The 26,575-nt window shown below is 39.6% G+C and overlaps 1 protein-coding gene across 1 annotated transcript in view; it reads left to right on the top strand.

Annotated features, from left to right (window-relative positions):
• Window positions 1-26,575, top strand: part of TRPM6 (transient receptor potential cation channel subfamily M member 6) — an 87,318-nt gene that overhangs the window by 43,380 nt on the left and 17,363 nt on the right. Inside the window, exons 21-31 of the mRNA XM_070480345.1 lie at window positions 2,486-2,618; window positions 11,038-12,170; window positions 12,314-12,426; window positions 14,072-14,195; window positions 17,116-17,207; window positions 18,776-18,834; window positions 20,589-20,614; window positions 22,035-22,085; window positions 23,555-23,620; window positions 25,409-25,695; window positions 26,094-26,176. Of these exons, the coding sequence (XP_070336446.1) occupies window positions 2,486-2,618; window positions 11,038-12,170; window positions 12,314-12,426; window positions 14,072-14,195; window positions 17,116-17,207; window positions 18,776-18,834; window positions 20,589-20,614; window positions 22,035-22,085; window positions 23,555-23,620; window positions 25,409-25,695; window positions 26,094-26,176 (2,167 nt within the window). The remainder of the gene's footprint in view (window positions 1-2,485; window positions 2,619-11,037; window positions 12,171-12,313; window positions 12,427-14,071; window positions 14,196-17,115; window positions 17,208-18,775; window positions 18,835-20,588; window positions 20,615-22,034; window positions 22,086-23,554; window positions 23,621-25,408; window positions 25,696-26,093; window positions 26,177-26,575) is intronic.

Raw genomic sequence — 26,575 nt, forward strand, 5'->3', positions numbered from 1 at the left:
CTGGTTCTCTGATTTACAGAATGTGGAGGTCATTCCCTATAAATGTCTCATATTTTCAGGAAGTTCAACTCAGGATCCAGAAACGTGGGTTTTCTCTTTTTGGCAAAGCTTAACTCATTTTGAGACTTTTTTCCTAGTTCATTTTGCTTATCTGTATCTTGACAGCACGATATGACTGTCACACTAATCGTCATAAAAGAAATTCATTCTTGTGGTTTACAGATCTTTTGTAGTTCCTCTAGGCCTGGTAGTACTAGGCCTGTTTCTAGATCATTCCTAGATATAGAGGAAATGGCATAAATCCACAATCCTTTATCTCAATTCCTAAATCCAAAATATATCTGAAAATGGAAAGTCTTTTTCTTCTTAAGTTAGAGAAAGACTCACTTGGATAGAAGACGCTAATGGGACTAATGTAAGCCACTTATCCTCTTTATCACTTGTAGTAAGAATACTCATTGATTTTGCTGCAGAAATAATGTGATTTAATTTCAGAGTATTGCTCTAGCCCCAGTTAGGGATTTTACTTCATTTATGGCATATACATTATATTACATTTCCAGAACTAGAGAAGTAAACTCCTGAATTCTGAAACAGACTGGTTCCAAGAGTCTCAGATATGGAATTGTGGACTATTTGTGCATTTTGGTGAGCCCTTAACAGGTGTTATCACAAGGCTGACAGGGTGACATGCTTTTGTTCCTGCTGCTAATTGACTCTATGAAGTCTTTTTCTCTTCTTGAACCACTGTACTGATTTATTTTTCTTTTCCATTTCTTTCCCTCAAGAGATTCAGCCTTTATAAGGAAGTCAAAGCAACAACTGAAGTTAATTTAAAGGCTTATATAATTATAATTTTTCAGCTTCTAATGTGACCGAGTATGAACCACTTGAGAGATCCTGGAATTAACTAGGATTTGGCCAGATTTTATAGCACCATAACAAAGAACCCTTTCCTGAGCTTACCTTGATATGAACTTATAGGGTGATTCTGGTATAAAACTTGAGGAAATATTCTGATGGGTAGAGGTGCGCTCACCGTGAGTTGTAGGAAATTCTAAATTTTTGTGAGATTGCCTTTGAGATTCTCTGTTCAGGATCAGGATGTTTGCACACGAGGTAGTAGTGCCCCCTGGTGGACAGTTGCAAGAAAATGTCACACACTGCAAGCTGTACCTATCGCTACCGCTGGAATTGCCCCGGGGATTGTCTGCTCTCAGGAATCCACAGAAGGTTCAAATCACACAATTCTAAAGTTCCTTACTCATACAAGATTCTTTAATGCAAACAAAAATTTAGAGCTGAGTGAGGATGGGGGGGATACTGGGCTTTTTTTTTTTTTGGTACCTGAAAAATTCTTCCGTACTGTAAAAATCAGAAACATTGTGAACACCTTTTGTGGTTGAATATTTTCTTTTAATTAGCCTCTAAAATTAATATTTTTGTTAATTTGCATTTTAAATAAATTCTAGAACCTTTGAGTTTCCAGTTAATTCTGGAGAACTTTAATGGTTCTTTCTTGTTTTTTTCTTTTTTTTCCTCTAATTTAGGTGAAATGGTTGAAGGAAGAAAACATTCCAATTTTACCCTTTTTGCAATGGCATTTTTATATTTAACAAGTATTAGAAACTTGCTTAAAAGATAATTTTTTTTCTGTTAGGTAAGGGTCAAGGTGGTATATACTACATGTGATCACTGAAGTTTGATAGAGATTGCATTAGTTTCATAACATCATGAAATGATGTGTCTTTTAATGAATTAGTTATTGTCAGTGAAGATGTATAGCCTTGACTGGCCATTGATAATACTGGCAATAATATCTTTTGCCAATAGAAGAAGAATTTAGTATATACCAACTCAGTGTCTATATAAACTCAGTGCAACAAGGTACAACTTTCTTACACTTGCTGGATTTGCTGAAACAGATGTAGACTTTTTCTAACCTTGATTTTAACCTGTGGGTTACTTGTTGTCATTTTGACAGTTTAAATAGTTGGTGGAGGAACTCCCATTAGCATATAAATATGATGGATTTTTATGTGTAAAAGTATTCTAACTTAGGAAAATTTTGAAGATTAAGTATCTGTTCCACATAAGTCACCTCCAAACCCCCACTTCAGTTTATAAAACAACTAGGAGGCTCAGCCTGGTGCTTCCAGTTGCTGGTGCCTGCTGCTGCTGATGCTAAGTCACTTCAGTCGTGTCCGACTCTGTGCGACCCCATAGACGGCAGCCCACCAGGCTCCCCCGTCCTGGGATTCTCCCGGCAAGAATACTGGCGTGGGTTGCCATTTCCTTCTCCAATGCATAGTGCGTCCCAATTAGTATTAGTAATACAGCGTGACCAGGCAGTTAACTATTATCACACAAACTATAGTTTTATCTATTTTCAACACCAGTGGAAGAAAAGTCACTTAGACACGGTCTCACCTTCCTATGGAGGGGGAACGACTATTCTTTTTATATACTATACTTACTTCCACAGAGCTCTACTTAAGTAAGGAGGATCTGAAAAAACTTCACGATTTTGAAGAACAGTGTGTGGAAAAATACTTCCACGAGAAGATGGATGATCTGAACAGTAGTTACGAGGAACAAATCCGAGTGACATCAGAAAGGTAAAAGTTCTATATGTATTTTCACCCCCCAAGTTGCTACTTAAAGCTGATTCTTATTAGAATGGCTGAAAAAAGTAGAAGGTCTACTTTTAAAACCCAAGGTTTTGATTCTCTAAAATTTCCTCAGGTAGTGTGTAATATTCTTGTAATCATTGCACATTTATTGAGCATCTACTGGGTTCTCGACAGTCTTATAAGTTAGAGGAGATAAATGGTGGATGAGACCAGCGGCCCTTCCTTTGCAGGACTTACATTCTAGTGCATGCATGTGGAGGGGTGATGGGAATGGAGGACAAAAAAGAAATATGTAATTTAATGCCAGGCCATAAAAGAGTGATGAAGAAAAACAAGCAGTATAGGGGGATAGAGAATGATGGCAGTGAAGGGTCTGCTGGAGTTGGGTTGGGTTGGGTTGGGTAGGTTGGACTGTCTGGGGAGCCTGGTGCAGGAGGGTTGCTTTGAGGCAGCTGAGAAGGAGAGACCTGAGGAAGGTGGGATGGTGCCCCGAGAGTGGATGCGGATGTGTCCAGGAGCAGCAGGTTGGTCCTGAGGAGGGCAGGGGCAGGGTACCGGTTGCCCTGGGGGTCATGGAGCTCCCAGGGAGCCTGACTAGCTCTTGTGCATTGAGTTGAGGGTGAACAGTAGAGACAGAGATGACAGGCAGATTCTGTAAGAAGTTTACCTCGGAAGCAGGGTGTGGGTACATGGTGGGATTCTTTTGTCTCATGTGGCGATAACAAAATTAATGTGTTTTTTCCTGGAAATGCGAGGAGCTGCAGGAGCCAGAGGGAAGAAGTGATTTGCTGAGTGAAGTCCTTGGGCAGGAGAGTTAATGGTGGGGACCAGAAGAGGATGTGGAGGGTGGGAGTGGCAGAGGATGCGGCCAGGCTGCAGGAACCAGGACAGTCATCAGTGAGGGTGTCTGTGGATGGGTGTGATTGCGGGGGGAATCAGTGCAGGAAGGCCATTCAGAGTTTTGAGGAGGAGGAGACGTGTTGGAAAAAGTGAACAAACAGATTCTAGTAAGACCAAAGCTGCTGTGCATGTATTACTAATTGTAGGTGTTAAAATAATGAAGGATTGCATGTGATTATATGCATTTTTCAAATTTAGCTGTAATTGACCTAACAATATATTAGTTTCAAGCATACAGCATGATGGTTTGACATTTGTGTACTGTGAAATGATCACGACAGTGAATCTGGTTAACATCCATCACTGTTACAGATTTTCTTCTTGTAATGAAAATATTTGTTTTCCAAGGCAAACCATTCAGTATCACAGTAATCCAAGTCTATACCCCAACCAGTAATGCTGAAGAAGCTGAAGTTGAATGGTTCCATGAAGACCTACAAGACCTTCTAGAACTAACACCCAAAAAAGATGTCCTTTTCATTATAGGGGACTGGAATGCAAAAGTAGGAAGTCAAGAGATACCTGGAGTAACAGGCAAATTTGGCCTTGGAGTACAGAATGAAGCAGGGCAAAGGCTGACAGAGTTTTGCCAAGAGAACGCACTGGTCATAGCAAACACCCTCTTGCAACAACACAAAGGACTGTACACATGGACATCACCAAATAGTCGACACCGAAATCAGATTGATTATATTCTTTGCAGCCAAAGGTGGAGAAAGTCTATACAGTCAGCAAAAACAAGACCAGAAGCTGACTGTGGCTCACATCATGAACCTGTCATTGCCAAATTCAGACTTAAATTGAAGGAAGTAGGGAAAACCACTAGACCATTCAGGTATGACCTAAATCAGATCCCTTACGATTATACAGTAGAAGTGACAAATAGACTCAGGGGATTAGAACTGTTAGACAGAGTGCCTGAAGAACTATGGACGGAGGTTCATGACATGATACAGGAGGCAGGGATCAAGACTGTCCCCAAGAAAAAGAAATGCAAAAAGGCAAAATGGTTGTCTGAGGAGGCCTTACAAATAGCTGTGAAAAGAAGAGAAGCTAAAGGCAAAGGAGAACAGGAAAGAGATATCCATCTGATTGAAGAGTTCCAAAGAATAGCCAGGAGAGAGAAGAAAGCCTTCCTCAGAGATCAATGCAAAGAAATAGAGGAAAACAATAGAATGGGAAAGACTAGAGATCTCTTTGAGAAAATTAGAGATACAAGGGAACATTTCATGCAAAGATGGACACAATAAAGGACAGAAATGGTATGGGCCTAACAGAAGCAGACGATATTAAGAAACAGTGACAAGAATACACAGAAGAACTATACAAAAAAGATTTCCATGACCCAGATAATCATGATGATGTGATTACTCACCTAGAGCCAGACATTTTGGAACGCGAAGTCAAGTGGGCCTTAGGAAGTATCACTATGAACAAAGCTAATGGAGGTGATGGAATTCCAGTTGAGCTATTTCAAATCCTTGTGGACTTGAATCCTCATGCGACCTCATGGACTGCTGCACACCAGGCTTCCCTGTCCTTCACCGTATCCTAGAGTTTGCTCAAACTTATGTCCATTGAGTCAGTGATGCCATCCAACCATCTTGTCTTCTGTCATTCTCTTCTCCTGCCTTCAGTCTTTCCCAGCATTAGGGTCTTTTCAAATGTGTCAGCTCTTTGCATCAGGTGGCCAAAGTATTAGAGCTTCAGCTCAGCACCAGTCCTTCAGTGAATATTCAGGGTTGATTTCTTCTAGGGTTGACTAAATTATTTGGTTTGCTGTTACAAAATTTCCCAGACTGGGTGGCTTAGAATGGGTGCAGAATGTTATTGCTCATAGTTCTGGAGGCTGAGAGTCTGAGATCAGGGTGTGAGGATGGTCAGGAGAAGGCCCTGTTTGGGTTACAAACTTCTGAGTGTATCCTTACATGGTAGAAGGTGCTAAGGACCTCTGTGGAGTCTCTTTTAGAAAATAGAGCATTAATCCCACTCATGAGGGCTTCATCCTCATGACCTAATCACCTCCCAAAAGCCACATGTACCAACACCATCACTTTTGAAGATTAAGGTTTCAACATATGAATTTTGGGTGGGGACACAAACATTTAGGGCATAGCAGAGAGGACAAATAAAGACATATTTAGAGAAGACAATTCATGAGATGAGTTAAGGATTGGATGTGGTAATAAGGGAGTAGATGGAGTCCAGGATGAATAATATCTAAGGCAGGGTAATGAGGTGAAAGGTGGCACTGCAGAGATAAGGAATGTAAGATGCATGGCAGAGACTGAGGCAGCGGGTAGAAGCAATGAGGTGTAAGTTTGTTGAGCCTGAGATTCTAGTGGCATATTTAGCCAGAGGTGTCTGGAAGGCTTTACATATATGGCTCTGGAGCCCTAAGGGCAAAATTTGAACGGGAAATTTGGGAGTCACCTGCTTGTATTGTAGGAAAATAAGACTATGAGAGAGGAAGCGATTATGCTCAGGAAGCAAGTGGAGTGAGGAGACTCAGTGGGTCTCACCCTGAGCGTTGTCAACACCTGTGTCATGGGCTGAGGAAGAGGAGCTCGTGGAGAAGACTGAAAAGCATTGATCAGAAGAGAATAATGAAAACTAGGAGAAGGTAATATCATGAGTCAAGTGAATGCAGAGTGAAACTTGATGATAGTAATAATAGTAAACTGAACACCAATAATCATCACATGCTATTACATTTTCTTCAGTTTTTTCTCGGTGTTTGAGTAGAGAAGGATTAGATGGTAGATGGGTAAGTAGCTTCTGAAAAAGATTCTAGATGCTTTCAAAGGCCCTAGTATTTGGTTATGAAACCCTAATTTAATTTCAAAACACAATTGATCAATAGTCCTTTTTGATAGAGCTGTTTCACGAGCCCCCTTTTTACATGGTGGTCCTTACTGAGGCCCTTCTGAAAGTTGCTCAGGTGTGTCCAACTCTTTGTGACCCCACGGACTGTAGCCCACTAGGCTCCTCTGTTTATGGGATTCTCCAGGCAAGGATGCTGGAGTGGGTAGTCATTCCCTTCTCCAGGGGATCTTCCCGACCCAGGGGCCAATCCAGGTCTCCTGCCTTACAGTCAGATTCTTTACTGTCTGAGCCACCAGGAAGGGAAGAATATTTTCTGCCAGTAACTGAGCAGTAGTTGGAAGAGGGAGGAAGAAGACATTAGGAAGATGTTTGCCTACCTCTGAAGGAGAGTTTACCTGTATCCTTACAGAGTTAGGCGAATGGTAAAAGTGGAAAGAGAACATATTAAGTCTGTTTTATATTTTACTTTTTCTATTTGGAATGTTGGCTACTTTTTCTCTCTAGTAATGTAAGCCAGTGTTTTCTCTCTCTGTTCTATAGAATAAGCTGTTAACTAGAGATTTTTCCACAGTAAGCATGTTTAGTTACATTATATTTGGGAAGTGTTACATCTTAAAAAAATTTTTTTTTATTTTTTATTTTTTCCATTTATTTTTATTAGTTGGAGGCTAATTACTTTACATCATTGCAGTGGTTTTTGTCATACATTGAAATGAATTAGCCATGGATTTACATGTATTCCCCATCCCGGTGCCCCCTCCCACCTCCCTCTCCACCTGATCCCTCTGGGTCTTCCCAGTGCACCAGGCCCAAGCACTTGTCTCATGCACCCAACCTGGGCTGGTGATCTGTTTCACCCTAGATAATATAGACGTTTCGATGCTGTTCTCTTGAAACATCCCACCCTCGCCTTCTCCCAGGGTCCACAAGTCTGTTCTATACATCTGAGTCTCTTTTTTTGTTTTGCATATAGGGTTATCGTTACCATCTTTCTAAATTCCATATATATGTGTTAGTATACTGTAATGGTCTTTATCTTTCTGGCTTACTTCGCTCTGTATAATGGGCTCCAGTTTCATCCGTCTCATTAGAACTGATTCAAATGAATTCTTTTCAATGGCTGAGTAATATTCCATGGTGTATATGTACCACAGCTTCCTCATCCACTCGTCTGCTGATGGGCATCTAGGTTGCTTCCATGTCCTGGCTATTATAAATAGTGCTGCGATGAACATTGGGGTGCACGTGTCTCTTTCAGATCTGGTTTCCTCGGTGTGTATGCCCAGAAGTGGGATTGCTGGGTCATATGGCAGTTCTATTTCCAGATTTTTAAGGAATCTCCACACTGTTCTCCATAGTGGCTGTACTAGTTTGCATTCCCACCAACAGTGTAAGAGGGTTCCCTTTTCTCCACACCCTCTCCAGCATTTATTGCTTGTAGACTTTTGGAGAGCAGCCATCCTGACTGGCGTGTAATGGTACCTCATTGTGGTTTTGATTTGCATTTCTCTGATAATGAGTGATGTTGAGCATCTTTTCATGTGTTTTTTTGCCATCTGTGTGTCTTCCTTGGAGAAATGTCTATTTAGTTCTTTGGCCCATTTTTTGATTGGGTCATTTATTTTTCTGGAGTTGAGCTGGAGGAGTTGCTTGTATATTTTTGAGATTAATCCTTTGTCTGTTGCTTCGTTATAAGCAAGGTGAAAAGACAGCCCTCAAAAATTTTTTTTTTTAAACTATCACATTGAGCAATGTGACTCAGCAGAGTTATAGCTTGAGCAGGTCCCATCATCATTTCATCATGATATCTTACTGAGAAACATTTGTGAACAACTCCTAGCATGGAAAATGTGGGTGCAATTCATTTGTCCTTCATGGGACTCTAGGACCCCAATAGAACTTTGCCTGGATCCCTGCTGAGTTGCTGAGATCTGCTGGAGGGCAGTGGTTAATGCCATTGAATACGGAGTTGCACGCTCTGGCTTTGAAGCCTCACTCTTTCACTGACCATGTGATGCGTAGTGTGACCTATATTCATGAAGGGATAGTAGAATGCCTACCTTATAGGGTGGTCATGTGGATTAAATAAAATAATGTATAATGCCTGGCACATAATGAGCACTCAGGAACACTGTGATTATCATGATGATTATAATAATAATAATACTTTCTATAATTTCATTTTACACTATCTAGTCCAGAGACCCACAATGAAACAATAACCATACTGGTCTCCTCCTCACTCTCAAACCTTGCACAGAAGAAACAAAAATTATGAGAATTTCTTTTCCATGTCAGAATGACTCAAAGACTTGATTAATGTAGATCATGGTTGAGAAATATAATTAAAATATGTTTCATAGGACATTGAGCTTTAGAAAAGAAGTGCCTGTGAAAGCAAGAGGACCTGATTTGAGGGTGACCAGGTTATTTGCCTAACAGTCTCTATTGTAGCAGATTACCTGTGGCTCTGAATGCTTGTTGGTGTCTATTGTATCCTTTTGATGGGGCTGCTGCTAATGGAACTTAATGAGTCTCCATTACTGTTGTTTGGACTGTACTGTTTCTGAATTAGATGAAGCAGTGTGCTAGATAGAGAGGCTCTAATGAAGCATATTTGGAAGTGAATATACTTATATTTTGTGCTCTTTTCTTCATCATCCTTGCCAATTCTAGTTTCACAGGTTCCAGAAGGTCAGGAAGCCTTTACTAAGGCTCTATAGAGTTAGAGAGGTTGAAGCAAGAGAGGGCTCCACCTATCACCCTCAGATGATGATAAAAATGGGAAAATACCACCCGCTTTATTCTTTCATTTCTATCTTCAAAGAGTCCAGAAAGAAGGGGAAGATTTCTCAATCCGTGTGACCTGAAATATATTCTAGAGAGGGGACGTCTAACACTATTTTGGAAAGTGCTTCCTAGAACTGAGTGCCAAGCTCTTCATGATATAATCAATCACTGCTTCTCCCAGCCCCCAGATAAGACTGGGAACAATTTTTTTATTTCTGCATATGGTGATGTGAGTCATGAAATTGTTGACTATGTTCCCTCCCTTGCTACTTTTCCTTTATTTCTGTTTATCAAAGATTTTTAGTATTGAGAAATTGGAAAGTATACTCCTTTATGCAAAGGAGAGAATGAAACAGAGAGAAAAAGGAAAGAAAGAAAAATGTTATAACTGTATTAATTTGCTGGGCTGCCATCACAAAGGGCTTCCCAGGTGACACTAGTGGTAAAGAACCTGCCTGGCAATGCAGGAGACATAAGAGACCTGGGTTCAATCCCTGGGTTGGGAAGATCCCCTGGAGGAGGGCATGACAACCCACTTCAGTATTCTTGACTGGAGAATCCCATGCATAGAGGAGCATGGTGGGCTACAGTCCATAGGGTTGTAAAAAGTGAGACACAACTGAAGTGACTTAGTACGCATGCACACACACCTCACAAAATAGCAAAAATGTGGGTGTCTTACAACAATAGAAATTTATTATCTCACAGTTCTGGAGGCTAGAAGTCCAAAATTACAATATTTGCAGGTCCATGCTTTCTCTAATGACTCTAGGGGAGAGTCTTTCCTCACTCCTTCTAGCTTCTGTTGTTTGCTGACAGCCTTTGGTGTTCCTTGGTTTGTAGATGCATCATGATTTGTAGATGCATCATGATTTGTAGATGCATCACTCCAGTCAGAAGGTAGTTGTCTCACATTGTCTTCCCTCTATGTCCAAATTTCCCCTTTTTATAAGAATATGAATTACACAGGTTTATGGTGTACTTTAATGACCTTATTTTAACTTGATTACCTCTGTAAAGGCCCTCCTTTCAAGTAAGTCACGTTCAAGAATACTGGGGGTTAGGATTTCAACGTATCTTTTTTTGGGTATACACAAAACAAAACCTATACCCATATAACAGAGATAGATATATTTTCTTTGTTAGTTCTAATTCTCTAAATGAAATCAATTGTTAAATTTAATTTGACTCTACTTGCAATGTACTTTTGTACTTGTATAACTGATGGTGTCTTATGCTGCTTTTACTTGAACCACTGGTTCAGTATCATAATTTGGGGTTCAAGGATTCAAAATCACTTAAGAATTGCCTCAGGCTTTCTCTGATTGTAGGTCTCTTAAAATGGGTTTTGTTTGAAACCGGGATGCTTGTTTATACTGTAGACATGGAATTTTATTTTAAAAGATCTATAAATTTTTTCTAATTATATTTTTTATTATTGATTCTATTCCTGTCATTCTGGTTTCATCCTCAGGATTTCCTTTCTCTACCAAAATAGCACAGTGGTTGACAATAGGAGATATTAAAATATTTGTCATGTAATTAATGAATATATTAATGAATACAAATAGGCTGATTGATGAGGTGATTGGGAGGATAACTAGTAGAAGCTGGAAATGTGGTTCTGAAATAATGGAGAGAAATAAGGGCTAGAAATACAATTTTTAATTTTCCTTTTTCTGGTGACAGTGGGAATTATAGGGGTGGGTGAGAGCACCTGGGATGAGAGTGCCTACTGGATCAGGAAGGAGGCGGAAGACAGACCGAACATAGGGAAGCAGCTTAGCCTGGGGAGCCGCCTAGAGATGGAAGCAGGGCAGGCAGACAGGAAGGCCAGTTCCCATTGGCTTACTGGGCTTACTGGTTTTCTCTCTCCTTTTACCCTTAGGGTTACTGAGATGTACTTCCAACTGAAAGAAATGAATGAAAAGGTGTCTTTCATAAAGGAGTCCTTATTGTCTTTGGACAGCCAGGTGGGACACCTGCAGGATCTCTCTGCCCTGACAGTGGACACCTTAAAAGTCCTTTCTGCGGTTGACACCTTACAAGAAGATAAGGCTCTCCTGGCCAACAGAAAGCATTCTGCTTGCAGAAAACTTCCCCACAGCTGGAGCAATGTCATCTGTGCCGAGGTTCTGGGCAGCATGCCGCTCTCTGAGAAGAAGAAGTGTCAGTGTTACAGCATGCCCCCTTCTTTGCTGAGGAGCCTGGCCAGAGGCTGGTATGCCCCGCGAGGACAGAAAGGGCCCTTTCTCGAGATTACAGATCAAGAGACTTCAAACATAAGAGATGACCAAGGAGAGCAAGACACAGAAAATCGTGTCGTTGCTTCTGGGGTGATGCTGAACAGACACGCACACCCGAAGTATGGCCAATATCTCCTGGTCCCGTCTTATCTAGAACAAGTTTCTTATTCTGCAAAAACTGACTTGCCTCTGTCCAGACCATCTGCGGAAGCAGGTACAGATGGGCTGACAACTGAACACGTCAGCCAGGCTGAGGTCCCTGTTCACCTCATGTGGCAGACTCCGGGTGTCTCAGCCCAGGGCCCCATGGTGGAAACCAAGGAGCAGTGTGAGTCACTTGCTCAGATGCCAGCCAGACCAGGTGAGGGGGAGCACGTGCTCCCCGCTTTGATTTGCACACCTGCGCCCACGAGAGTGACCTCCCTCCCTTCCCAAGTCAAGAGCATGCAATCTGGAGGTGGATATGTGAACTGGGCATTTTCAGAAGGTGATGAGACTGGTGTGTTTAGCCCCAAGAAACAATGGCAAACCAGCGTGGCCTCCACTTGTAACCATGACTCCAGACAGAGTGAACATGGCCGGAGGCAGATCCGGGGCAGATCCCTGTCTGATAACTCGGCAAGATTGGCCCAGAGGGATTGCTCAGAAGTACTTCCATGGCTCCAGCCAAACGCATCCTTTCGAATCAGTCTGCTTCGGACAGAAAAGCCCTTCACTGGGAATCAGAGCTTGAGATTACACAGGGAGGAGAAGTTGAAGATCTCTAAGATTAAAAGTAAGAAGTAAACATTTTAAAACTGGGATTAAATTCTCACGTTGCTACCATTCTCATTCTCCCTATTCTTTCAGTCTTACCTGTGAAAAAAAATGGTTCCACATACTGTTTTAATTGCCTCATGTACATCATTTCCCTTACAGATCTATCAAAATTCTCAGAGATAGGACAGTCAAAATGGATCAAAACAAAATTGCTAACCAAGGATAGGAAACTGTCAAAGAAAAAGAAGAAAACACAAGGACTACAGGTGCCAGTAAGTGCCTTTTATGTTTTTGGCAACTGAGGTAGTATCCTATCCTAGCTCGATGTCTCTTTATTCTAAAGTGCCAAGTAGACAAAATAACACTGTCCTGGAAGGAATGGAGATGTAAATCTAAGAGTCAGCAGAGCCGATTTGCAATAATTCATTTATCAACTCATGTTGGAGGACTTTTGTGTTACTTTCAGTTTTGGGCTATTCCAAGCGAAGCTGTTAAGAACATTTGTGTACAGGTCTTTGTGTGGACATATGTTTTCACTTCTCTTTGGTAACTAGGAGTAGAATAGTAAAGTCATATGGTAAGTATTTGTTTAATTTTAGAAGAAACTTACATTGCCACCAGTTTATGAGTCGTGGTTTATGAGAGTTCCAGTGATCCACGTCTTTGCCAGTCCTTAGTAGGCTCAATCTCTTTGATTTTAGCATATTAGTGAGCGTTACAGTGGTATCTCACGTGGTTTCATGTGCCTTTCCATAGTGACTAGTGCAAAATCACCTTTTGAAGGAGACTTAACGTCCATAAAGAATGTGCTTCCTTCAGGGAACATGCGATGAGTTGCTGGGATCCCATAAAATATGAGTTTAGAATTATGTTGGGAATAGTTAAAATGGCCAGAGTTAAAATAAGAATTAATAACTGAGCTCAAGTACTAATAACTTGCTTTTGTTTGTTACCTTGTAGTTTGTCGGTTTATCTCGTTTCTTCTCTGCCCCCGTGAAGCACTTGAGGCAGCCATTATTGTTAGCTCTCTGTTATTTTAATGATGAAGGAAATGGAGCTCATAGACATGAAGTGATTTGCCCAGTTCATATAGTTTCTGAGTGACAGGGATAGAATTCTAACCAGTTCTTTTGGACCCAAGCCTTATGTTTTTGTTGTTTTGCTTTATACCAGTGGTTCTTAAACTGTGGTCTCCCATCAGCATTACCTGAAAACTTAAAGAGATTCAAATTTGCCCTCTCCTCAGACCTACTAAGGGCTTCCCAGGTGGCACTAGTGGTAAAGAACCCACCTGCCAATTGCAGGAGACATAAGAGATGCAGGTAGGATCCTTGGGTTGGGAAGATCCCTTGGAGGAGGGCATGGCAACTCCAGTATTCTTGCTTGGAAAATCTCATAGACAGTGGAGCCTGGCAGGCCACAGTCCATGGGTTACAGAGAGTCATGGACAACTGAAGGGACTTAGCCCACATGCACAGACCTACTGAATCACACACAGATCCTGAGGGTGGGACCCAGCAATCTGTGGGTTTAACACAGTCCCGGGTGATTCTGACACACACTCAAGTTTGAGAAACCCAGCTCCTCACCCTAGTTCTGAGTCATGACTGCAAATAGGAAAGTCACATGGATGCTTGTGTCCTGCCAACGCGAGTGATGGAAGTTTAACACTTCCCAGGTGATTTTAATGTGCAGCCAATATTAACAACCACTGTTCTTCAACATGTGGTTGTTGTTCCATTGCTCAGTTGTAGCCAACTCTTTGCAACCCCATGGACTGCAGCACACCAGACTTCACTGTCCTTCACCATCTTCCAGAGTTTGCTCAAACTCATGTCCATTGAGTCAGTGATTAATGTGATTTGGAATGTATTCAGCTTAACGTCACTCTGTTCCAACGAGTGTTTTTCTCTCCAGGTCATAACAGTCAACTCCTGCTCTCAAAGTGACCAATTGAACCCAGAGCCCGGAGAAAATAAGATCTCAGAAGCACAGAAGGGCAGCAAGAACTGGATTCCAGTGTCCAAATTTAGTCAGATAAGTATGTAACAGTCTGCATTCTTGAATTACCCAAGCCCTGGTAGTTTCCTCAGGGTATGGGCTTTAGACCAGTGTGGGTCTCTGCTGTTCTTTCAAGTGAAGGTGAGAGAATGAAAAGGGGCCACACTTTCTTAGAAAAATAGCTCTTTTCTGCTTTTAGTTTTTATGAAAGAGATGTAATTTACATTTGTTTAATGGGATAGTTGTCAGAATTCAGAAAAGAAAAATTAAAATTAATTAAAATGTAGATAGTCTATTCAGAGCTGTTGAATCTGCAGCAAGGAGTATTCATTTAGTCTGATTTATGGGGTGGAGTCATCTAATGTTGTAAATTCTTTAAAGTTCAGGTGACATTGAAATGGGCCCTTACACAGAACTCCGCGGATTGAGTTGTAGTTGGTTATTTACAGTTGCTCCCATATAGTGTTTATTCCATCGGCAAGATTCCCTTAGACTTAGTAGTAATGATGTTTGTAGAGGACAGAAGACGGATCAGTGAGCTAGGAATGAAGACTGTGAGTAAGCATAGACTAAATAGGCCTGGACAGACACGTTGAGGATGTATTATAGGTAGCAATGAACTCAGCGTTGAACATCTTACATTTGATAATAAGAGACCCTTACTAATTTTTAAACAGAAGGGACTATGTGGTTAGCAAGTCATAAATATTTAAAATTATTTGAAGTACTAAACTTAAGGTACATGTATTAGTTTTATTTATTTATTTATTTATTTTTAATAAAAAGTTTTATTGGAGAAAAATAGAACCACCACGTACACAGGGAAAAGAGCACAAAAATTCAACTGATACAGAACTGAAAGTCACAACTACCCAATGTTGTTTGCGATTACTTTTCAATTTCTTAAATGGCTTCCATCAATTTTTTAAATAGCTTTGCCAATTTTCAGCTGAAATAGAATCAAGTTTTCAAAAAATTAAGAGCCTCAGCAAAGGGACCAGCTTTTAAGATAACAAAGGTGACACCAAGAGTCTCCTAATAGGACCAGTTCTACCGAAAAATTCCTGAAGCACATAACTACTGAGTCTGGTAGAACAGTAGCTCAGAGACCATCAGGGATTAGTTAGAACACTGACTCAGATGGTCCAGTATGCAGAGAGGGCAAACAAAAAAGCTGCATTTCCCTGTCAGATGAGTTCACATAAGAAAACCAAGGAGGTGCTAAGAAAATACAGGCAATGGCTGCTCAAAATAATTAAGAAGGCATTCTAAATACCACATATTATTAGACAACAGTGTGTAAAGTGATGCAATTAGAAAACAGGCAACTTAAAAAAATTATGGTCACAGGTCTTTGAGAACTCAAGAAAACAATCAATAGCAAACACAAGAACTGAAAGTCTCAGCTGAGGGTTGAAAGTGAAAGTGAAGTCGCTCAGTCATATCCGACTCTTTGCGACCCAGTGGACTGTAGCCCACCAGGCTCCTCCGTCCACGGGACTCTTCAGGCAAGAATACTGGAGTGGGTTGCCATTTCCTTCTCCAATGTATTAGTTTTAGATATACAACATAATGATTTGATGTATGTCTATGTTGCAAAACTAGTACCACAATAAATTAATGTCCACCACCTCCTATAGTTACAATTATTTTTTCTTGTGATGAGAACTTTTAAGATCTATTATCTTAGCCCACTGTATAGTATTGTTAAACTATAATCACCATGCTGTATATTACCTCCCCAGATATTTATTTATCTTATAGCTGGAGTTTGTACCTTTTGACCATCTTCTCTTATTTCAAAAAAAATTCAAACTGAGAAAGATGGGAGTGGCAGGAGGGTTCTGGCAAAGAATCTCATTTAAATCTAGTGATCAGAAAGGAAGAGAAGACCTAGAGAATTAGGCTAATTCCAGGTGTTTGGCTAATCTGAAGACTTCAGGAGGCATAGTGTCTTGATCCACATTCTTGGTTGAGAAATTTGTTTTTTAAAAAACTTGTCTGAGTTAAGAATTGAAAAAGAATTAAAAAATAATTTTGAGGGTGCCCTGTCAGATAGCTCCTCCTAAACACAAAAGGTAAAGTTTTGAGGAAATTAATAGTGAAAGGAAAAACATAGTTTTAGATTTTGATAGAGGTATTTTATTTTAATTGTAGTACTGTGCTATCATTGAGATCATATTTATCATAATTTTATGATGTTATGAGAAGTATCATATATACAATTTTGTGATTTTTTTTCAATAGCTTTTTTTCCATTTCCTATATACTTTTTTTCCCAGCACCAAATAGTAGGAAAAAATAACAACTACTTTTAGCCAGGGACTTTTAATAAGTATTTTTCTCAGAATTAATCCAACCAAATATTTATTAAACTATTATTGAGTGCCTACTATATGCCAGTGACTTTTAAATACCAGGTATAAAAAATATTAACAATAATGATCCTTGTTAAGTTTTTTAAAGAAAAGGCTAAAAAATTAAAACTATTTGCTGGCATTCTTTTCTATCTTTCTTTTGTCTTTGTTTGATTTTGTCTTCTTTTTTAAGTAGCCTACAGTAATGCTTGATTCTGCTATTAAGGAAGAATTACTAACAATTTGGATCTCAAATTTCATGTATTGTGAATAAAGCATGGATGACAAGGTTCAGGGGAAAGTGAAAATTACTAAAGATATTTTATAGGAAGATAAGGTATGGATAAGTTAATTCATTGATAGAGAAGTATTAATTGTTATAAACAATAAGGTTAACTATGGAAGAATAGAAATGGGGTAAATAGCTTTCAACCACTTGAGTAAAAAGGACAAAAGAATCTTTGTAAAACTTGCTTAAAAGAGAAAAGAAAAGTATATTCCAATTTAGATAAATGCACAGTGTTGAGATCTTTTATTTGTAACTGTGATTCACATGTAACACATTTTCATGTATTCTCTAATTTTTTCCTTCCTTTTAACAAGGTCTAGAATCTTACATATATCAGAAAATGAAAACTAAAGAAGCTGAACGACATCCTGTGCAAGACAGTGGCTACGTAAGGCAGTCTGAAGAGGTGAAAGCATTTTATTTGATATTTTAAAAGCTCAGTTTTCACACCCCTCCTACTTTATTCTTTCTTTGTTCTCTCTTTTTTTTTTGCTATTTATCCATCCAATAACCTATCCTGAGCATTTTAGCATGAATGAGAAAAAGTTTAGGAATTTTTGAAACTGTTTTCAAATATATAAAAGTTGCCACATGGAATAAAGATATCTCTAATACACTTTTCAGAGGCAGAGCTAAAAAAACAACATATACAAACTACTGGGAGACAGGTTTCAGCCTGATTTGAGAAGGAATTTTTACCTTTTGCAGCTTTCCAGGGATGGAATGGTTTATCTCACAGTAGTTAATGTCTCACTTAGTATGGTTAGTTAAACAGGCTAAGCCAACTTCTTTGTAGATTTGTTGGAGGGGATTTGGACATTTCAGAGTAAAGGACCTTCAGTGTTTCTTCAATACTGATTTTTCAGTCTGTTTTTCTTTCTGTCTTCAAATATGTGCTAATGCCACCCACCATGGGGGAAGCATGATCTAGATAGACTAACCACCACTACCCGCCTCCCCCCCCCCCCCCATATAATTTTGATCTTTCTTTGAATATTACCTCTATGACCTTGGTAAGTGTATACAAATCGCCTATATGAACATATACTAACAACCTCAGATATTCTTATAGGAATGTAATCTGTGAAACAGAATACTACTTGAAGGTAGCCAGGGAACCTGTCTGTCCTGTCAAATCCTGGCTCTTCCACTTCCTAGGTTTCAAAGTTATATATATCAAGTAACCTTATGAGCTTCATTAGCTGCATCTCTAAAATGGGGTTAATGCCATCCTTACCAGTTTAATAGTGGATAACAAAAATAACACTAGTGAAAATGCCCAGAGTAATGCTTGGAGTGGCTTCCCTGGTGGTTCAGACGGTAAAGAATCCACCTGCATTGCAGGGTTCGATTCCTAGGTTGGGAAGATTCCCAGGAGAAGGAAATGACTACCCACTCCAGTATTCTTGACTGGAGAATTCCATGGGCAGAGGAGCCTGGAGAGCTACAGTCCATGGGGTGGTAAAGAGTCTGACACGACTGAGCATGCACGCACACACAGTGCTTGGGGTATACTCGATTTTAAGAAATAATTTGAATCTAAATAGAAATAGAATGAGATATCTCCAAGGTAACATTCTGAATAATCATTAACTGAAACAATGATCTGATGATTTGGCATAACAGTGTTTCCTGTCAACTTTGACCTTCATTCCTTCTTTCACATCCTTAACAGATGTCATATGTTCACTCTCAATTTTGTAAAAACCATTATATATTACCGTTTCTCTTTGATGTCACCATAAAATTCTTTCAGTTAAAGCTGGTCACCACATTTAATTACTCATATATTGTGCTAACATTATTCATCTTTCCAGCTTGAATTTTGATACTTAGTAAAAGAAATATTGAGCTAGAGCAAGGGAAAAGAAAACAACCATATCCTCCAAGGAATGTGTTTTGTAAATGTGTTGTTGGAAGCTTGAGGTGGGAGAAAGTTGGGTGAGCATGTAATGATCTTTCCCTTCTGCTCAGGATCTTAGCAAAGGCTCTTTGTGGGATTCCAGGAGCACCACAGTCAATAGGAAGTCTCAGTGAGTATTTCTGAATGTCTGTCTTTAAGCATCTTTGGCCTCTGTCCTTTTTTTAACTGGACTGGGAACCAAGGTTTAATTGGGTCACAAAAGGAGAAAAAGAGAAGTGTGTCCAGCAACAATATTTTCCTTTTGTTAGCAAGAATGACAATTATTTATTCTCCTAGCTTTCCTGTTTTTGGCAACAAGATCTCACCTTAGTGCCTTTTAAGAATATAATGAAATATATACTATTGCAGCAAATTAACCATTTTGTCTTTTTTTGTCAAAAAAGCACACATGAAATAATAAGTATCATATCTTTTCTGATGTGAAGTTTGCATTAAAAAGTAGGAATAAATCTGTCTTGACTGAAAAAAAGATTTAAGGTGAAGACTAGATAGTTCTTTCCCTTAGTTTTTTCCCCCCAAATGTTTGTTTATTTATTTTTTTTTTCCATTTATTTTTATTAGTTGGAGGCTAATTACTTTACATCATTACAGTAGTTTTTGTCATACACTGAAATGAATTAGCCATGGCAAATGTTTGTTTAGTTTCTAAGATGGATCTTTCTGGTTTCTCCTTAACATCCCAGTTAGTTAGTTAGTTAGTTAGTTAAGTCGCTCAGTCGTGTCCGACTCTTTGCGACCCCATGGACTGTAGCCCACCAGGCTCCTCCGTCCTTGGGATTCTTCAGGCAAGAATACTTAACATCCTAAGTGTTCATCAAAGCAGTAACAATTTGAGAAGGTGTGAGACAGGAGGACAGGGCTAGAGAGAGCAGATAGAGAACTCACATTTTTGTAGACTTGAGACTCCTGGATATTTATTATTCAGAGAATATTGGAACACCAGCCAGGCAGATTATTCTATTTTGTAGTGTTTTATGGACTTTTCCAGTTACATCATCAAATTGACTATTCTTATAGCTAAAGGAGAAGAATTCAAAAGCATCTGTACTCTACAAAGGGGCCATTGATGTCAGGCAGGTGGAATATGATGGTCAGCTTGCAGTAGCTGTGTTTGAGATGGCCTTTTCTCTGAAGCTCCCATCAAGGTCTCTCTGTGCAAGCCTGCCTCTAGAATTAACGTGCACATGTCTTTCTTCTCCCAAAGGTTCAGTAGTTTTTGCTCATGCAGAGTGGTGGGTTATTGCAGCATGTAATTAAACAATAATTGTAATTGTACTTTCTTCCCCAAGGACCTTATGTTCTGGAGATATTCTTTGAATGCACTTATTTTGACTTGCCCATGGCCACTTGTGCACTTGAGCAGGGCACGTAACCATTTAAAGACAGCTAATTTCAGCCTTGAACGTTTAGGGATCACGTGGGCTAATGAAACTGATTTGTAGGCTTGTCCAGAGACATTCATAGACTCATTTGTAGGCATCTACTTTGCATAGTTCAGGAACCTTTTAGTTTAATTGATCCAGAAGAATACAAATACAGTTAAATCTTATATATGTTGTGTGATCACACAGCTAATTAAAAACAAAAACCAACAACCGGTTTTCAGTTAGCTTAGGGCATACACAGTAAACGACTTACATGCATATCTGGTGCTCATTTTTCTATGAAAATAATTGCTGTAAACTGTTTCTCTAAAAGTAGGGGTCAGATGTAACTGATACCCTTCCTTTAAATAAATATATACACATGTATATAAATATATGCTTATAGACTCTGTATTATTTACTGTTTTCGTGTACTTTTTCTATCTTTGATCATTGAAAAATTTAAGCATTATCTAAACAACTTTAATTTTCCAAACAGGTTGAGAAGTTCAAATGGAGTTAACAGTAAGTTTTTATTTTTTTTTCATATTATTGTTGGTGAGGTTTATGTTCCTGCTGAGATTTTTAGTTCTTGAAATCCTATTTGTGATTTTTGTCTACTATACAGAGTAGCAAATTTGGTAGAAAAGTAGAAAGTTTTTGAATGTCTTTCCCCAGATAAATCAGGACTGATATCTGGTTTAAAATTTTTTGGAGTAACCAATTTCCAACCATGATTTTCCAGTGAGTGAGAGTATAGTCACTGGGCTCATTTAGACTGCTTGACAACTCTTTACTGCGGTGTTTTAACACATTGCCCAATGAGAACTCATTGTGAGACACCTCCCTCCCCGAAACCACTCTGTAGCTACTTTCAGATTTTACCCCTTTCTGTCTTTTTGACCCCTTGATACAGATCAGAGACCTTCCTCTTCTGTGGTCTTGTTCCATCTCAATTTCTTGTATTTTCAGTACATTCTTTGCAGTTGATTCCTTCTCTACCTACAAAAAATTTTTCATGTACAAAAGAAAAATAATAATCCTTTTCTTGATTTTACCTGGCTTTCAGACTGCCACTCCTGTTCCTTACCTCCAAATTAACTGAAACAGTGTTATTCCAGAAAGGAACAGTCTTTTGTGATGATCTTACCTTTTACCCAGCACCCCCAAAGGGAGGGAGTTTTTCCTTTGCTTATTCAGCAGCAAAAAGCCAGAGACATCTGTGAGATTGGGCTCATTACGCTGCTTATTCTACAAAGTATAAAGCAGTTACCACCACGAGACCAAAGTTCTCCACTTTAATTCTGACTTTATGAAATGGCAAAACTGTTGGAAAGGATTTCTCTTGAGCCTTGTAATTTAGGACTTGAGCAGATAGAAGAGAACCAGTTGAACTTGCAAGAGGTATTCCCAACACCCAGTCCTTCTGTAACCACACAAATCCCTTGCTGTTTCCTTCCCTTCCACCTCCTTTGTTTCTGATATAGACCTCTTAATATGTTTCACCATTTTGTTGTCATTTTTAAGTCAGTGAAGTAGTCTGCTAATAACTTGATATTAATAACATCTTTATGTGGGCACTGCATCTTGGCAGGGAGCTCAGAGAATTGGGCTTCTGGGATGTCGTGAAATGTGATGGGCAGCTGCGTGCCTTCTGCAACCCAGAGGTGTAATTGGTTCAGAGGAAATACATCTTTGAGGCTAATATTACCTGTCTTTCTTCAATTCCCTATATAAATATATTTGGAGATATTGCATTGATGATTGGAAGCTGTCAGGATACCATGCACAATAATGTGGTTAAAGATATTAGGCAATCTTTTTCAAAAACCGAGAAGCCATTCTGATTAACCTGTTCAATAATAACTTTGAAGGCAATATATTCATAAGTATGTATTTATCTCCAGCCAAGTAATTAAAATGTCAATCTTCTCTGTAATTTCAGAAATCTCAGCCTCCTTAAAAAGCCCTCAAGAGCCTCACCATCATTATTCAGGTAGGATGCTTGTGCACATGGATATGTCAATGGAACTAAATGTCTGTGAGACTGCATTTGGAAACAAAAGCATTCATTAATTTGTGGTGTTGATATGGCTGCAACTTGAAAAGTTGTTTACTCTGATGAGAGCACATTCAGGTTTCTTAACTTGGGAAAACAAGTTGTTAGGATTTAAGAAGTTTTGGGTTAAAAAAAAAATGTTTGTATTGGTAAGTTCCAAATTGTAAAAGGGAAGGATGACCTTGAGATCTGAAAATTCCTTACAAGGTCAAAACCAGAGATCTTTGTGTTTTGGACTGGGGAGGAGACCGGCCTGGAGCTGGTTCTCTAAGGAAGGGTTTTGTACCCTCACTGGGCCCTCAGTGAACATAACCACTGAATGGATGCCAGCCCCACAGGGGGTGTTCAACAAAGACACCTTAAGGGATGTTATTAAACAAGACGTCAAGGGTCTTGACTCTCTTAAGCAACATCGCTTCACAGTGATTCAGTAGTCTTTCTTTCAAAGTGGGAATAATTGTACTTGCCCTTCCTGAGGAGCAATCTGCCAAAGGGCTAGTTGAGAATAAAGGAAACCCTTTGAAATGCAAAGTAATGTAACAACCAACTGGACTCATGCCACTGGGTGGTCTTCTGGGTATCATTGCTCTCAGCATTGGTTTAAATACTACATGACTGAACTCTTTATACACTCTTAAAGCTGGATACAAGAGTACAAGTGTATTGGTGTGATAATTACCATTATTATTATATCAAGGTCATGTGTTCAGGGTTCGGTAAAAGGCTACCTTATCCTGAATTCTCCTCTGTAGAGAATAGTGTTTCAGTGGATTTCAGACTCCACATTCCAGGCTCTCATAACTGGGTCTTTCAGCTCAGCAGTAATCTGTTATTTTGACTCCAGCTGTCAGCTGAAGAAAGTCTCTGGTGAGGAACACTCTAACTGACATTGATTCTGATCTGTTAGGATACAACTTGTAACAGGAAAATTCAGATCACTTGCTTCTAATTAAAATTAGTCTTCGGCTCTCTCTGGGAAAAGAAGATGAACTCTGCAAAATCAACAGTAGATGTCCCCATAGCCCACTGTGCATTAGATTTGATCTTGGAAAAGAAAAACCAGAGAATGAAGACCAAAGATTAAAAGGCTCTTTAAAAGCAAGTTCCACATATGTATATGGATGAGTGTGGTGTTTGATATTCAGGAGGGTGTAGGTGACAACCCTTCTCAGGACTTACTAGATAATCTTATATAATCTGTTACTAAAACTGGGATATCCTTCCTGTTTAAGGCATAGTTTATTTTAAATACTGTATGATAGATACTGTTTCTGATAAAGGAACAAATAAAGGGTCTTCAAAGTAAAATATTGTAGCATTATGTGAGTATATTGATGTGGGGAGTCCTTCTATAAATTCAGTCCACTGATGCGTACTTAAAATAGTAAATCTGCTTTTGTTTGCAGCCATTGAAAGGAACAATTTAATGAGGCTTTCTCAGACCATACCATTTACACCAATCCAACTGTTTGGTGAGTGCCATTTCTACCTTCTTGAGGTTGTGCCAGAGCAAAGGCAAAACATCTGAGTGAATCATAGGAGAAAACATTTTGCATAATTTTAATTGAAAATATTGTTTTACCCATGGTTGCAGTTTAGCAATATTATTTTCCTAAAATGGAAACTCTTATTAACTGCCTGGCTGGTATCTAGGCTCAAAACCTAATATACTATGGGGACAGGACTATAATGAGCAGCAGTTGGGGGAAAAAGCAATACTGTTGCACCTGGCATTCACTGATTTAAGGCTGGAAAAAGTAGAATAGAAAAGAACCAACCAGCCATACGTAATAAACAGAGAAGAAAGCATTAAATGTCAATACAGAAAAAGCTAACAGACATCTAAAGAGAAATGCTTGGTATATTGCTTTTTATTTATTTGTTTTGTTTCATGTAAACTAATTGCTCTTAGCTCAGGGAACAAACGTGATTTTTAAAGGCTGGAGTAGTAAAGAAAAACAAACTCACGTTAGTCAAGGCTACTGATATTTCTCTTTCCTGCCAGTTGACAACATAACAAGGGTCCCTGCACTGTCCTTGATCTTGATTTTCTCCCATCCTGCACATAAGGACAGATCAGGTGGCTTCTGATCGTTGATGCAAATCCCTACTCCTTCCACTTGGCTCCACAGCTGGTTGTTCAACTCAGTAGCTTTGTTCTGAATCCTCTAGGTATTTAGAACTCTAAAGAGATCTCCAGGGCCATTTATCTGGGCACCAAGAATAAATATTCAAAAGCATGTTACTAAGTGTTACCTAGACATGTTCTTTGGTAAGCAATTCAATGCAAGAGTGAGCGAATAGATTGTTTTCTTTGTAAACCAGTACAGTGTTTCATAAGAAAAGTCATTTGAAACAGGCGTAAGGAGAACACAGCCCAGACAGCAGTTTTATGTAGTATGTTCCCTCTATCAGGGAGCCTTGCACACTATGTTAGATGGAGTCTAGGCCCCGTGAGAATGGCTCCCTGTTCAACAGCCCAAAGGTGGAAGCTGCGGAGCAGTTAGAGAACATGTGGGTGTAAAATCTTTAAAGTGGGGTTGGGTTTGTGACTGCGAGTCTGCTTCACATTAGCCGTGTTACCATACTGAATCTTTACAACCACCTAATGAAGTGACTCTTTTAATAACACTTCCATTTTACTGATGAGCAAAGTGAGGCTTTACATAACTTGTCCAAAGGCACAAAGGAAGGAGGGAAAGGTTCTGGGGTATGACTTTGCTTCTAACTTTAACCTATCTCAGTGGGATAATATCACCCCCAAGGGAGCAAAAACATCTTTTTATTTTCATGTGTAAAGCACAGATACACACACACTCAGAGTTCATAAACAGATATACAGTATATCCTTGGTATTAAAATGTCAGGGAAGGGACAGTTAGGGGGAAAAAAAAAGTCTAAAACAACTCCTAAGGGGGATGATAATAAACACGAGGTTTAAACTGTCTCTTTAAGAGTACTTGTCTTTAACAAAAGAAGCATAGCCTTGCTACTCTGATTTTATTTTCATCTAGTTATACTCTATAATAATAACAACTTAGTTCTTATGTGACATCTGGCACTTTGTTCATTTTTCCTCTCCCTCTTTACTGGACTCTGACACAGCCAGATGTCTGTACCTGACCCTGAACAGATGCAATTCCCATTCCCCTCTGATCCTTTGGGAAACTGAATCGATTCTTCTGAGTTGGTATTTAGGAGGCCGTTCATGTCACAGACATAGGTCTCATTGAACCCCTTCCCTGCATCTCTCTTTGCAGTAGGAGAAGAAGTAACGGTCTACAGGCTGGAGGAGAGTTCCCCCTTGAATCTGGATAAAAGCATGTCTTCTTGGTCCCAGCGGGGGAGATCTGCTATGATCCAGGTGTTGTCCCAAGAGGAGATGGATGGTGGCCTCCGCAAAGCCATGAGAGTCATTAGCACCTGGTCTGAGGATGACATCCTCAAGCCAGGGCAGGTTTTCATTGTGAAGTCCTTTCTTCCTGAGGTTGTGCAGACGTGGCACGAAATCTTCCGGGAGAGTACTGTGCTTCATCTTTGCCTCAGGGTGAGTCAGAGACCCAAAGCCCAGATGGGCAGGTCGGAGAAAGGGAATCTGGCTCTGTCCTGGTCGAAGGCCATTACTTCAACCCAAGAAATCTTGAAATTGGGGCTTCCTTGATAGCTCAGTTGGTAAAGAATCTGCCTGCAATGCAGAAAACCCTGGTTCGATTCCTGGGTTGGGAATATCCTCTGGAGAAGGGAAAAAGCTACCCACTCTAGTATTTAGAGGTGGTGGTATTTTATTATTTTTAGCTTTTACTTTTGGAGTGGGTAGTGATGGAGCTGGAGTGGGTCTCTACCTCCCAGGTAAAGACCTGGGACGCCTCTAGTATTTCTGTGATCATTCATTAGTAGGCATGTGGTAGTAAAGCATTATTTTTATCAATGCTCCTTATTTTGCAGGAAATTCAACAACAAAGAGCTGCTCAAAAGCTGATCTATACCTTCAACCAAGTAAAACCACAAACCATTCCTTACACTCCAAGGTGAGGAAATATTGGCACCTGGCCCTTCATCTTAAGTAGGGATTTCTGTCAATTTTGTTGTATCCCTGTTGGTCACAAGAAGTACCAAACTCATGGGGAATTTCCCCGTGACCTTAATTTTGTTCTCTTCTTTAGATCATTCTTGGAGACAGTAAAAAGAGAAGTAGACATCCCAGGGATGTTTGGCTTAAATCACTGAATTTATGTGAATGGAAAAGAGCAGATCAAGCAGAGGCCGTGACTAACCTCTCGATTACGAAAGCAGGCAGATCTGGGGTGTTGTTACTAATATCCAGAAACATTATGGCAGGAAAACACTTCTATTGTAAGCATAGTTTCCTCTCCTAATTATCTTATAGAAATTAGGAACTTTAAAGGATTGAACTCTTATTACTTTCA

The sequence above is a fragment of the Odocoileus virginianus genome, chromosome 18 (assembly GCF_023699985.2).
Source record: "Odocoileus virginianus isolate 20LAN1187 ecotype Illinois chromosome 18, Ovbor_1.2, whole genome shotgun sequence".
Taxonomy (NCBI): Eukaryota; Metazoa; Chordata; class Mammalia; order Artiodactyla; family Cervidae; genus Odocoileus; species Odocoileus virginianus.